The following is a 14654-nucleotide window of genomic DNA, read 5'->3' as shown; positions in this document are numbered from 1 at the left end:
TTGAAGAAATCATACAAGCCATTCAATAAAGAACACAACTTCCAGTCAGCTCAGACAACACTGGATCGAGTTCGATGGAGTGAGATACAAAAGCCCAGCTTACTCAAATCATCAGCGTACTGCGAGTTACAACAGCTTGAGTATGACAATTCAAAGCAGCGAGATTTCAAAATGCAGCGACACGTTTGTCAGATTATTACTATGCTCTTTAAGTGGAGTTTCTCTAGAACCACTTTCCTAGAATACCACGTGCAATTACATCCCTTTAATAAACCTTTTGCTTTAAAAGAATTGCGAGGTTTGCCTTGACCCACACGGACAGAAGAGTGAATGGGGAAACCTCTTAATGAAAAGCTTTTTTGTTGAATACGTGTTAAATGGCCACAAACAGCCGTGACACTTGGGTCACCCTTAAGAGCCTTTAATTTAAAGACAAGGTAGACTCAGTTGACATTGGGAAAACTATGGGAAAAGAGCCAAGCAAGCCACACACATACGTACGTTCCCATATGCATACACAACCTTCAAAGCTAGCAAACTGCAGAAACACAAATGTTGTTTTATATCCTGCCTCTTGGTTTTTATTTAGATTTCAGCTTAATTGGTTCATTGCTTCAACTGACATACAATTTAACCAGCCAAGAAGTTCCATGGAGGAAAATTTAAAGTACTTTTACATGTTAATTTGGAATTCTTTAAAAAAGAAAAAAAAAAAAAAAAAAAGGAAAAGAAAAACCCTTGAAGTTATGGTTTCCTCCTTCACAAATAAATGTCCAAATGCTGTTAAGTAAACAGGGCCTATACCTCCTGGCACCGTCCAGCACAATGCATACATCCAATTGCAAAACCTTGCTTGACAAGTAGTTAGCAAACTTAAAATTAGGTAAACTAAACTAGAGCACAGACTAGTGGTTTTGAAGTAACAACAGGAAGTTACTTGCTACCTGATATCCCACTAGGAAGGAAAAATAAAAACAGAAATCAAGAACCCAGAATATGCATGAGTAGCTCACAACTTCTTGTTGCAACAAAAGAACTCAAGAGCCATTTTCATTAATTAATATATTTTCTGCATTATAGTTAACATATGTACTTTCTTCGTGTCATCCTTATTTCGTTAAGTATTGATATTTTGTTATATCAGACATGAGTACATTTTCAAAGTTTTTTTGCAATAAATATCATAAAATAATAGAGATTCACATAATAAATATTCTTTACAATAAAAAAAGTTTTAACAGACTTTTGTCTTAAAAATAGTTGGGATTCAACTTTGTGTTTTATACATAAAATATACAAAAAAGGACCACAATTTGTGGCTAAGGCAATAAAACAGGGAACAGAATAAAATTATAAAGTACAGAGCGGAGCTAAATCCACTAAACCAAAGGATCACGAGAAACATTAAAGATTCGAGAACATTTAGGTGACTCAATGACACCTGAAGGCTGTCTGGATACATGAACACCACCAACTTTAATATCAGCATGATACTGATGGACTAAAACAACAGGAGAAGGGTGGAGTGAGCAATATCCTTCAAACATCTGACAGCAAGAGAAAAACAAGTACAGTTGCAGCCATAATGTCTCCAATGTGAAGATCTACACAGTGTAGCAAAAACCAAAGTTGTGTTAGGAAAGAATTAAAAACAAAGCAATAGGAACAATTGGCTAACTCTCAGGACTGAGAATATTGCAAAAGTCAAAAAAGGAGGAAAACAAACAAACCAGAAAGCAGGCTGCTTACTGAAGAATCAGGCCTTTCGTTTGGTAAAGCCTTACATCTCTCTCCGGAAAGAACACAGACAAGAATTTCACAATCCAGCTCACTCATGAGAGTTATTCCGTGGAGGTACCCAAGGGGGTCAGAAGGAAAAAAAAAAAACATAAATTGCTGAGAATGAAAAACATCTTTGGGAAGATATTCAGAGCAAGAAGCTGCAAGAGCCAAATTAGCCCTCACTGTCTCTTTCAGGAGTGGTTCAGTTACAGACTCAGAAGACCCTGCCAAAGTGGGTGGCAGACACAGATACCAAGTCCACACTTACCAAAGAGCAGCAAATGACTATACGTAAAACACTCCACACTCAGTTGACTCAATTACAGGAGGAGAACAAAGATTCAAAGGGAATAACTTGTGTTTTTGAAGGAGGGGGGGGTGAAAGAAAGCAGCCCCCCCCCAAGCACCCCTAAAGGGGGGAAGGGAAGAAAAAATATTTATATATCAGCTACAACCTGAAAAATCAAAAGTTGGAGGAAGTAAACCTCCCTCCAAAAATCATGACGGCTTGCCCTGACCCCGGGAGGGGCAACTCTCCAGTTTACAATAGACAGTGTTGGAGTTCTTGCATCGGCAGCCCGGACGATTGACGCGGTCGTAACACCCTCGACACAGTTTTAGGCATCCTTTTGCAGGAGGGTAACAGAGCAAGCAAGGCAAAAACAAGGACATGGCTCCCATGCACAGGTACCTAGAACAGCAATGTGACTGGGAGCAAGAGCAGGGATTATCCGCGTATGAGTCCCCTTCATCGTCGTTAGAACAGTGGTAGAAGATCCCTTTGACCAAACACATGCAGGTGCCATACTCCACCATGCTCTCCGCCGAGCACAAGCACTGCCGGTTGCAGGCCAAGCAAGAAGGCAAGGCCCTGGGGGCTGTGCACTCACCACACTTGCACTTCCCACACTGTTCGCAGATAAACTTGTGCTGCGTCAAGTCCTCTTTCAAAGGACCCTTCAGATCATCTACAATCAGCGACAACTGCTTGGGTTGCGTCTGGATTGTCCGCTCGGACCTGTGGCCTGGCCATGACGGAGGTGATCGTCCCAACAGTCCTTGCTCCGAAGAAGCACTGCTGTTGCTCCCAGAGCTGGCCGCGCTCCCCGTGCTGGTTGATCTGCTCAAAACAGGGACCCTCGCATTATGCTGATGTGCCACGTGCCCCACGTGGCTGGGTCTGTGTTCGTAATTGTTATTCACATTAATCGGTATGATCTCATGAGTCCTTTCGTGCTTCTCTTGCCTCGGTGCTGTCCGCGGACCGGATTTTTTCACCACAGATGGACCCTCAGTGTAATCATTGCTGCCGCGGATCGCCTTGATCTGGTCCAGCGACAAGATAGCTGTAGGCTGGCTCTCCCGCTCGTACTCCAGCCGCTGCCGGCTGTCCAGAGAGGGCTGCTGAATCACCACCAGCGAACCACCACTGCCGTGCTGGCTTTGGGGCTCCATCTGTAGTGATCTCTACTTCTGGCATTCAGCAGGAACCTGGCATGCATCTGAAATCCTAGAATAATAACCAGAAGACAGGAGGTATAAATAAACATTGCTTGTGTACATATATACACGCATACACAAGATCAAGCACAAAAGAGGAACAAAGAACAGGATGCTGTCTGAAAATAAAAATGCTATAGCAAACCACAAATTGCCCGAGCCACCTGGTGCCGAACTCTTTCAGCAGGGGATTACAGCAACGCTGAGGATCTGGCCAAAGTCCAGCAGCGAGGAGAGCCTGGGCATGGCATCATAGGTGAGGAATGCCTGAGGAGACCCCTCGCCATTAAAATGAAAACTCAGAAAGAAAATAACTATAAAAATCACTATTAACCTGTGCACTAACTTGGCAAGCCATACAAGTGCGTGCTTCTCGCGTGCTACCGAACTTGGTGTCTACTTAGCAACACAGTTCTGCCTGCCCCCAAAACTAAGCTGGAAAGGGGAAAAAAGCACTGTCAATTCAGCGCTCTGCTGGCAGAATGAAGGGCGCACACAATCCTTGCATTTCTGCCTGGATCTACAGCACAAGAAAGCTGAAGAGATCTGCACTCTATTGCATTTGGGTACAGCTCCTCCTGGAAGCAAGTGTGCACACAGCAGAGCCTCAGAGTAAGTCAGGTGGACAAAGCATTTCCTACAGAAATTCAGCATCCAAACCTCACAAAATTAACACCTTCAGATACTTTCTCACCAAAGGGCAGAGTGTGAATATGGATACAAGAGCATAAGACAAGCTAAGTGTCTTAGCTAATCTAAGCTATAATAAAGTTCTTCACTGACTCTCTAGCTAAAGTGGATGAACAGATCCCTTCGTACAAGATAAACCAACCGAAAGCTTCCCAAACACAACCCTCACAGTTTATCTTTCAACTACTGACCCAAAGATTACAAACGCTGACCAGGAAAACTGCAGTGACAGCACTGCACCCGTTTAAGAGCTGCACGAGACCCACGTAAAAGCTGCCGCTCTTATACATAAAGCTAAGAAAATAAACTGCTTCCGCTTAAAAGAAAGCCCAGGACAATTCACTCCCCTTTCACCCCCACGAGGTGTCACACACAAACGCACAGTGGAGCGGACAGGCAGCACTAGGACACATGCTGCGGCCAGGGCAAGGAGCACGTCGCGCTCCCAGAGCGCAGGGCAGGCAGGCTCGCTGCAGCAGGTGGGGATGCATGTCCGCTGCCGACCACTCAGAGAAGCGGTACCCGTTCATAAGGATTCAAAAGTCCCCGCACTCGTCTGCCCGGTAAAGATCGCAATTCATATTTAGGGTCAGCAGATGAAGGAAAAAAACATATGAAACGGTTCCACGCCACCGCGCTCTTTTCAATTCATCCCACACCACGAGCCGCGCTCTTCCCAGGAGCCGAACGCGAACCCGCGACACGCACCGAGCGTGAAGGGAGGTGAGAAGGGCGAGACGCACACGCAGCTGCGGCAGCCCGAATTGAGCTCCCGGGGGAGCAACACGCGATCTCCTCAGGAAACGCGACAGCCCCCGCTGCCTCCTCCGGGGGACGCGGACTGACAGCACCAGCTGCGGGCCGGGAGCGGAGAGAACGGCGGAGAAGGTCAACCTCCAGCGTCAAAAGCGGCCGCCCCCCCGCCTGCGGCCAGGCGCACGAAGTAACACAGCGCACACGGGCAGGAGAGCGCGGCGCTGCCCCCTCCAGTCCCTCCCCGTCCCGCCCCGCTCCCGCGGAGCTCGGGCGGCCCCGGGCGGGCGGCGCGCGGCGCCCTCTGCGAGCGGAGCGGGGAGGAAGGAAGAGGAGGGGAATTAAAAGGGAAAAAAAAAAAAAAAAAAAAAAAAAAAGTTATGAATGAAAACAAGGGCTGCCCCCCTTCTGCGGGGGGAGGGCGCAGCCCGAGGTCGCCGCCGCCTCACGAGGGCGGACTTCCCGGCGTTTAAAGCGGCAGCGCCGGCACGGGGATTCCCCGCCGCCGGCTCCGGGGCCCCGCGCAGCCCCTCCAGGAGGCGGCCGTGCGCTCCTTCTCGGGGCGCCTCGGTCCCGCACGAGAGCCGCCCCGCAGCGCGGTCCCGTCCCGAGAGCGGACCCCAGCTTCCCGCCGCGTGGGTTCTGTCAGGGCGCCCTCCCGCCCGCTCCCCTTTGGCGGCGGCTTTCCCGGGGCACGGCGGTGCTGCAGGAGGCGGAGGGGGCGCGCGCGTGTGCCCGTGCCCGGCGGCACCTGCTCGGCTCCTGGCGCGTGCATGCCGCAGGCCCCCGCCTCCAGCTCCCCGCGGCTCAGACACCAGTCCCCAACGTGCTTCTCGCCACGCAGCCGCCGCTGACGGCGCCGCTGGCTGCAGCTCGGGCTGCCACAGATCGCGCCCGGCGGGCAGAGCACGAAGCCGCGTCGGGCGGCACCCAGCGAGCGCACCGCACGGCCGTCAACGCGCCGAGAAAGCCCTCTGCAGGCGCTCTGCACCAGCCGGGCTCTCTGAGCCGACCCTGCGGGTCGCTCTTCCTCCGCCGCTTCGGAGCTCATTCCCCGCGCCGCGCGCGGTCCTTGCAAACGGGCGCTGCGCCGCACCGCGCGGTCCTCGCCGCGGACGCGGAGCAGCCCGGAGCGCTGCGCTGCCATGTGCCCGCTGCCGAAGGCTGACACGCCGCGAGCGCGCCCGCACCCCGCGGCCTCCCTGCACCTGCCTCGGCCCCGCACGCCCGCGCTCACCTGAGGGCGAGGAGGCAGCCCGCTTCCCGAGGCACATTGGCGGCCGCGGCGCGGGGTCCAGCCCGGGCAGTGCAGGCAGCCGCGCGCCGCTCCGCGCCCTCCCGGTCCCGCCGCCGTGCCGGAGTGAGGGCGGCCGCGCTCCGCCGCCTTTCAGCGCGCAGCCCCCGCCCGCCGCCCGGCCGCGCCCCCTTGATGTCAATGTGTCACCGCGCGGCGCCCCCGAAATCCCGGAGTGGACTCCCGCGCCCTCCCGGGAGCTGCTCCCGCCGCTCGAGCCGAGGTCACGGCCGCCGGCCTCCTCCCTCCTTCCTTCCCTCTTTCCTTTCTTCCTTCCTTCCCTCCCTCCCTCCCTCCCGCCGCGGCCCTCGGGCGAGCTCGGGGCGGGGCAGCGCGGCGCCGCTCTGCACAGCCCCGGCCCAGCGCCTCCCGGCACGTGCTGAGGCCGCCCGCCCGCCCCGCCCGCAGCGTCAGGTGGCGGCACCGCCCGGCCGGCAGGGGGCGCCCTGCAAGAGGGCACTGCACGGCCCAGGAGGGTCCGGAGCTTCGTGCCCCGCTGCGCTGCGTCAGCCAATGACTTCAGAAAGCATTATGCTTATAATCCGTTACCCTTGTACCCATCCACTGGATGGAAGACCGCTCTTTGCGGGCAGGTACTGAAGCACTGGGGATTTACAGGGCTCACTCCTAGCCCTCACTGCCCTCCCAGGCCTGGCTCTGCAGATATACATGGGAAGTTTGGCACTTGTGGCCTTCCTACTATGATGATGGAGAGGGCGCAGCAATGCCTTCAAAGCCATTGTTGCCTTTGCTTAATGCTCTCTCTGATACATGCTATTGTTTGAGTAACTACAGAGCATTAAAAAGCAACTATACAGAGAAAAATCATGGAACGACTAAGGTTGGAAAAGACTTCTAAGGTCATCCAGTCCAATCATTAACCCATCCCCACCATAGCCACTAACCATGTCCCTCAGTGCCAGGTCCACGTGGTCCTCTCTGGATGGTGACTCCATCTCCTCTCTGCGAGAAAAAGAAATGATAGAAAAAGAAATCAACATTTGGAGAGTTATAAACAATAACGCAACATAGTGGGATGTGTGAGACTGTTAGTACCTGGGTAACCATGCCCGAAGTCCCCAGCCTGGAGCACTGCAATCGGCTTTTTGCAGTCTTTCTCAGGAGACTGATATTCTGCCTCATTTTGTCCCAAAGCAAAAAATAAAAACACATTAAGAATACGCAAAGCAGCTTAGGAACCTTCACCCAAAAGCAAATCATTGTTACAGTGCCAGTACAAAAGTATTTTGCTGTCACATCTTCTGTCTGCCCAGACCACACTCTCACGCTTCAATTGCATTACTCTAAGATTAACTAATCTTAATCTAAGGTTGAGTTAATCTAGATTAATTGCATTAATCTTCACTAGGCTTGTGAAGAAAATGTCCAGGCTACACTTTTTGTTTCTGCTACTGTACCAAAAAAAAAAAAAAAAAAAAAGCTTCAACCATGAAATAAAAACATTTTTGCATTAAAGTTATATACTGAATATAATTACAAATTTAGAAGTAGTAAGAACAGGCAACTGATAAACACAAGCTACAAATACTGTCTTCCAGCTACAGAGGTTTCAGTGACATCAGCATGAAAATCTTAGGTACTGCCACAAAGATAGGCCAATTCATCACTGATATTGCTAGGGGAATTAGGCAGTGATTGCCCACCCAAACCATGCTCACCACTGTGAGCGGAAAGCAAAAAGCTATTGTCACTGAACCCCATCTGAAATTTGTGGAACCTATCGCTGCTCAAAATAACAATAAACCCTGCCGAACAACAAAAATTACTGTGGAACTGTAGTGCTTTGTAGGCCAGTACACTACATTTTAGATGTCTTTAGAAGCAGCATTTCTGTATGTGTGCTCCATGCAGTAATTCTAATAGCAACACTGACTGCAGGAGCACCAGAGGCAGCAGGAGGCAAACTGCAGGCAGACTGCAGGTAACCATGCCGCTGGGGCCATACAGCCAAGAATACTGCACCTAGCAACCAGCTGTCTTCTCTTAGGAGGCAGAGTGCTTTTTTTCCTAGGAAACTGCTATAAAAACACTGCTAAACACCTTTTTTTTTTTTGCACATCGCTAAAGCAGGTACAACCTTAAAAAGCTATGCCAAGCGTAACAGCTTAATTTTAGAAATACAATACAGGGCTTAAATGGGTCGCTAAAATAATCAAAAATACTGGCAACAGTCTACTATCACTTGGCACCAGAATTAACACTCCATTGAAACAAGGCAAAACCCTCCAGATATATCAGGAGGCTCTCCACACATTCAAGCAAACATGCCTGCATCTCCTGCAAGTCATCTCAGATTTTTCTTGGAAATGATAGCAGTAAAAACTTTCATTAGAAAATGGAGAGCTAGAATTCTGGAGAATAAGTTGGCAACTTGGAAGAAGACTGACACACCTTATGACTACATCCTGGCACAACCTTGCTTTGAGGATTGACAGATAGACAGGAATCCAAGCTGTCCTGCAGGGAGCCTCTCTCTTATACTGACAATTAAAGGAGTTAATAGAGACCAGCCCTCTATGCACAGAGTTAATCCTCATGACAAACCTCTGAGAATTAGGTTCAAGAGACTGAATGATCGTTGATAGTCATGATTCAGCCCCTATTTCCACTTTCACTTGTGGGATAACTACAGATAATCTCCTCATTCTGCAGTCTTGTAGTGCTTCTCCCTGGTAGCGGATGGCTCATTTTTGTTTGCTTGTTTGTTTATTTTTCCTAATCCACACTTTCCTAACTCACTTGATTGACTTTCATAGATTGTGAACCACACCTCTGTAAAGGTGAACTGTGATCCTCCCGCTACCTGTAATTAATAACAGTGCTTCCATCCCACCGAGGAGTACCTTTATATATCCCTCTAAGCAACATCTAGCCCATGCTAAGGCACACATCCCAACTGAGAATGGGGATGCATTCTCAGACCACACATCAGCACCTCACGCCTCCTCCTCAGCAGTATGAGGTTGCTTCATCTGCAAAAAGCAAAAGCCGTCCCATCTATCCTCACACGGTGTCATTTCAGACAAAACAGGTGTCCAACAGCCTGTGCTTGAAGAATTCGATATTTACTGTTCCCATCACTCATCTTCTTTGGTGATAAGTATCTTAAGCCAATACGGCTTTGAGGAAACTCAGCAGAGAAAGTGTTTATCTTTGCACAAGTTATTTGTCAGTCACCTATGAACCTTCACAGCTGTAACAACAATTATAAAGTTATACAGGAATTTAAAAGCAATTAAAAAAACAACAATGCAGATTAGCATCTAAAGCCAGATACAATTAGAAGCAAAACTGCTGTGCCAGTCTCCTTACCTGTAGAACGTGTAAGTCATGCCATGTCAACCGTAAGTCATGCCGTAAGTCAACCCGTGCTGTGCAGAGGGAAGCTTGCAGAGGCTGTGAGGAAGAGCTGGGCTCTGCAGCTCCAAGGCCTGTGTGTGTCAGAAACACAAGAAAGTACTTTGCAGCTATCAGTGCTGGGAAGCTCAGGACCCACAGTGTGCTCAGGGAATCTCTGAAATGGAGTGCAGTGAAACTGTGTGCTTTTGAGGAGAAGAATTCACCAGCACTGTGAATAGCTGTGAGCACTGCTGTAATAATTGGACATTTTCCTATCAGCTCACTTGAAATCTCGGCAGCCCTGTCTGAAACATGGCATGAAATAAAGTTGTTCCAAAGAGCCGAAGTGAAAATCATACCTGCGATAGTGCAGGCACACCTTGAAAGACACAGTGAACCATTCCAGGGTAGGAAAGAGAAAGTGAAGGAGGTTGTGAGGTTGCGTTTCCGATCATGCTTTCTGCTAGACAGGTTGACCTTTATCTGAGATCAAAGGGACCAGCGGCTGGGGATTTCTCCAGCTACCGTGCAAGGAGTGCTTTGAGAGCTGTGTGAAGAAGCGCAGCCATGTACAGCCACTGCTCTGTGCTGTCAGTGCACGGGCTGGGAGCAGGCACACAGGAAATTCTCAGTAGCAAATACAATCTTGACTTTTCTCTTTAGAAGATAACATCAGTTTTTCTTAGAGGCAGATAGTACGAGGCAACAGCCAGGCAAACCTCTGAGAACAAAGGACTGAACCTCAACTTGAACCTGCTTTGTGAACACGTGAACATTGAATCAAAGTGCAGGGGGAAATGTTGCAGAGCGAGGGGTTTGCTCCATACCCACGTTTAACGCTAGTTGAAAAGAAAGAAAATCCAAAGGTTCAATAAGTTTAGAGTTTGGCAATGTGCTGCTCTTCCCATCTCTTGCATCAAATCAGACAAACCAATGTTTTCAGTGCATATTTCTCCCAGACAGTTCTGTGCTGGGGTTAGAGATACAACCTAGGTATTTCTAAATCTCTGAAAACAAAATTTTGTAAATGAAGTTTTTTGAGAAACACCGGGGTAGGCTGCAACTCAAGTAGCACCTGTATCACTTTTTAGCCTTCCCTTGTGATATTTTGTAAGGCAGTCTTGCTTTTGCTGTGAAGAATTAGCAAAGTAACTTTTGCTGCCAAAAATGCAATTGAAGACAAGCAGCACTGAAGAAAAGCTGTAGGAATGACAGCACATCTGCAGAGACACCTAACAAGAAGCAAAACTGTTTGCTCTTCAAAGCACAGTGTGTCTGTTCACTGCTTGCCATTCGCTTGTCCTGGAGGGAACTGATACATTCACTTTTTCCCTTCAGAGAGTCACATTTATTCGCTTTCTGTTGAGTTTCTCTCAGAGAACTCTTTTAAGACCTTGTGTGTAGCTGCTGCACTGATTGTCTGGCCTTAACACAAGATGATTCAGTGCAAGCAGGAAACCTGAGTAATTTAATTTCTGTAACTGCATGAATTTAAGTAGTTCCTTAAGCCTGTTTTTCCTTTTCTCTTGCTTTCTCCTACAGCTGAGTTAGGTAACAAACAGGTAGAGCTACAAAGCTTCTCACAGTGGGATTAAGCGCTGTCGATCTAGCTGCGTAAGTATGTGCTGAGAGCTGACTGAAAGGAGGTGGCTGTTTTAATTATAGCTGATAAAATACCAGCCAGAGGAAATCCACCAGGTCTGAATAATAGCCTCGCTCTTCAAAAACAACCGAGGAACAAACCTTTCCCATTTCTGTTCAAGAAGTGGCCGCTCCCTGGGTGTGGACTGTATTATCACAGGAAGAGCGAAAGCTCCGTGCTAATTCAAAGACATTGCTCTGTGCGTGTTTTTATTAGCTCACCACTTGTGGAGACTCGGCTATTGGTACCTCAGTACATCTCTAGGAATGCCAACTGTTGATCAGGTTGTGCAATCTGTCACCGCCTGCTAAAGGAGGTCTCAGGAGCAGCATTTCCAATTTGATTTGAAAATATACATGGAAACCTGAGACTGCTTTTAGCAAGAATGATGGGGTTGGCCTAATGAACACAATTTCTTTTGTTGTTCTCGAGAACACTGTGTCAACAACTAAGTTCAGATTCCCTCTGCAGCTGCAACAGCTTCTGTAGGGAAGCTGTAACTTATGTCTATGTCACATTCTTGGTTCTGCTTTACCAATTGAAAGCTATTTCAATGAGATTTTAAGATACAGCCTTCAGTTCCCTGGAATGCAAGAAGGGAGGAAGTTTATCCTCAAAAAGAAGTTTGTACTGAGAGATGATAGTTTTTTTTTCACTGACACCTCTTCCTCTGCACCTTACTACTGGTAATAGTGCTTATGGAAACGCATATCTAGAGAACCAATTCTCACATAGACAGGGCACTGTCATGGACTTGAGGCCAGAAACTGGCTGCAGAAAAATAAACGTGCCACAGAATGTCCTTACAGGCAGACACATGCATTTCTGGCTGCAGCATCATCCCCTTCAATATATAAGTATCTAGGGATCTTGACTTCTTATGGGGAAAAAAAGAAAAAAAACAAAAAGAAACAAAAAAAAATTTCCTTTACTCTTTTATGGCTGAAAAGACATGGAAGAGATCTCTCATCCAATAAGACAATTATACAATATCATTTATATATATATATATATATATATTTGGTTTTTTTTCTGGTCTTCTTTGAAAGATATTATTTTGCATTTATCAATTCAAATATTAAGCCCCTTATGTGTTTAATGTGGTTTGTTGTACTTTGCTTTTGCTACCTCAGTGAGAGCTTCCTAGTCACATCTTGGCATTTTTCTTCACAGTAACAACTATCTGACCAGGAACAGTGAGCACCAAACGCCTGACTGTTCCTTGGGAAAGTGAATGTTAATCCTGGCTCCCTCTGGGATTCATGAAGAATTCTGTGTTTTGGGGTTATCTGTGAGTTTGCTCTGTGCTGTAGTTACTTATCTAATATATCTATATATTCCATCTATACATAAATATTAACCCTCAAGGGCTTTTGTTTCGAAACGGTCTGATTTCTCTTTACTTGACAGTAAAGAACATGTCACTGCACATACCACAGCGTTACTGATGGAAAACCTCGTTTCCATTGCGGTGGGAGACAGGCCAGCGATGACACAAGAACTGTGCTTCTCGAATTGGGCACGGGCTGATAGGAAAGTCTGCTGGGTGTCACCCAGAAGAGCAGGACACACTAACAGGTACATGTTACAACACCAAAAGCTGGGGGTGGAGGTAGGAGAGGTGTTTCCCTCTTAGACTTCCTCAGTAAGTTTCTTTGGAAACTACAATGTTTCTTATTTCTTTCTCTGATTCATTAAACGTGCTGGTCTTGAGAAGCCAAAGAACTTCAGCGTCTGAAGACCACCATCTCCTATTGAAACATGCACTCTTTACAATATCTCAAATCAGCATCTCGTATCTATTGCTTCCCAAGTTCAGGAAACTGAAGCTCACTGGTTTTGAAAGTTATTTAGAAAATGGGGTAACTACCTTCTGAAACACCACATTAGCACCACCGCAAAGTGAGTATTTTTGGACCACTGCTATACTTAAGTATTATAATAATAGTTCACGTGGCTGGTGCTTTACTGTTGCTTACAGCTGGTTGCATATGGAATAGTCTAGCCCAAAAGAAAGATCCGAGTAAGTAGAAAAATATGAAGTGTGCCCGTTGAATGATTAAGAACTTTATCCAATGGAAGAAATGAAAAAAATACAAAATGCATTGCCTTTTCCAGCATTCTTACTGAGCATGTTCCCACTGGCTTTTGTCTTAGCTTAGAAATGTGGACGTCATTGCCTGACTGAACTCAGTGTTTGCAGTTATTTCCTGTCCTGTTGTTAAGTAAATAAAGAAAAAAAAAAAACAACCAAAACAGCTCCCTAGTGGGCTCCACTCTGTTATGCACAGCAGACCAGCCAGAGACCTCAGAGTATTCAAAAAGGTCTTCAGCTTCAGCAGATATTGGGGTCAACTGCTGCTTATGTCTGTATCTCTTAAAAGTAGTGAGACAGCTCCCATTGCCAGGAGTAGTTTTCTGCTCTGTAGAGGATAATTATCAAAACATCAGTCTGTTAGAACTTAAACACCACTCTTTTCCTATAGCTAAGACTGCTTTTCTAATGTTTCTCCAAATGCCTAATTAAAAAAACAAAAAACAAAAACAAACAAACAAAAAAACAAAAAACCAGAAGCCTATCATATTCTTATACATATAAGATACAGTTTTCCACATATTGCTACCATATTCTGAGTTTTTGATGGAAGTATGGTACAGATTGCCCATTGGGACCTTCAAAAGACAGTGGTTTTATCACATAAATCAATGGGAAAAAAGCTTGAAAAGTAAACAAAAAACAAAAATTTCAAAGCTGGATTGGTGTCAAGAATTAAAACTATTTACCATTCTTTTCTAAACTTGCCACACACACAAAAATAATTTGAGTCAATTACAAATACTCCCATAGACTCATTAGCTCCTGTAGACTTAATTTTGCAGAGTGCTAATTGCTTTAAAAAAAAAAATAAAAAAAAATCTCAGCACTTCTTAGAAGACCAAAGAAAGAACCAGTTGCTTAGGAGTTTCTCCTAAGGCAGGAAGGGAGAATTAACCTCCTGGGGCAGATCTTGAAAACACTGTCCTTTACAAGAGTTATTGAAACATACCACCGAAGCACTAAATGGTACCAAGTAGATTCTGTGGCAGTTATCATTCTCGATTGGATTACATTATTAATATCACAATGACAATAATCTTCATACCAATCTTCATACCAGTTTAAAAATGGGCATTTGAAAATGTTGCAGAAATTTTTCAAGTACGCAAAAAAATTCACCTGCAGGGACTTGCACTGACTTCTGGATATGATATCCCTATCATATCAAAAGAGCAACATTCTAAAAGGAACATGGATACCCAAGAAAGAAGACCTTGCAGCCAGTCTTTCACTTTGGGGTAAGACTGGGAAGTCAGACTGGCAAACAGAGATATGTCAATAAAAGCCTATTTAATCTCAAGTGCATTTGTAGGTTCCTTGCCAACTGATGCTTGGAAACCCTGCCTGCTGCAGGAGGGTTGGAACTAGATTGCTTTGACATCTCTTCCATCTCAAGCCATTCTGTGATTCTATAGCTTCTGGAGGTTACAGATTTTCTAAATTATATGCATCTGTCATGCACTGTTAGTTATTCGGATACCAATATGTATACTAGTTTATTCCTATAAAGATGTGAGTGAGGTAGTGAATGAAAA

At 46.4% G+C, this 14654-nt stretch overlaps 1 protein-coding gene across 4 annotated transcripts; it reads right to left on the bottom strand.

Annotated features, from left to right (window-relative positions):
- Positions 1-555: 555 nt before the first annotated feature.
- On the bottom strand, positions 556-9374 carry SPRY1 (sprouty RTK signaling antagonist 1). 4 transcript variants are annotated; one of them, XM_052682672.1, is made up of 4 exons: positions 9353-9374; positions 7076-7153; positions 6925-6982; positions 556-3292 (listed from the first exon to the last, which is right to left on the bottom strand). In XM_052682672.1, exon 4 carries the CDS (start codon positions 3235-3237, stop codon positions 2281-2283), a length of 957 nt encoding a protein of 318 aa, XP_052538632.1. In that variant the 5' UTR covers positions 3238-3292; positions 6925-6982; positions 7076-7153; positions 9353-9374; the 3' UTR covers positions 556-2280. The 4 variants fall into 4 exon arrangements, with proteins under 4 accessions (XP_052538632.1, XP_052538630.1, XP_052538629.1 ...); XM_052682670.1 differs by lacking the exon at positions 9353-9374 and having other exon boundaries at positions 7076-9339; XM_052682669.1 differs by lacking the exons at positions 6925-6982; positions 7076-7153; positions 9353-9374 and adding an exon at positions 5963-6094.
- Between the last annotated feature and the right edge of the window lie 5280 nt (positions 9375-14654).

This window comes from Tympanuchus pallidicinctus, unplaced genomic scaffold, assembly GCF_026119805.1.
Source record: "Tympanuchus pallidicinctus isolate F22 unplaced genomic scaffold, pur_lepc_1.0 scaffold2, whole genome shotgun sequence".
Taxonomy (NCBI): Eukaryota; Metazoa; Chordata; class Aves; order Galliformes; family Phasianidae; genus Tympanuchus; species Tympanuchus pallidicinctus.
The sequence above is the reverse complement of the archived record's forward strand: the minus strand, read 5'-3'. Positions and strand labels throughout refer to the sequence as shown.

Coding starts and splice junctions, on each gene's coding strand:
- SPRY1 (XM_052682672.1), bottom strand. CDS start 3,237: ATGGAGCCCCAAAGCCAGCACGGCAGTGGTGGTTCGCTGGTGGTGATT.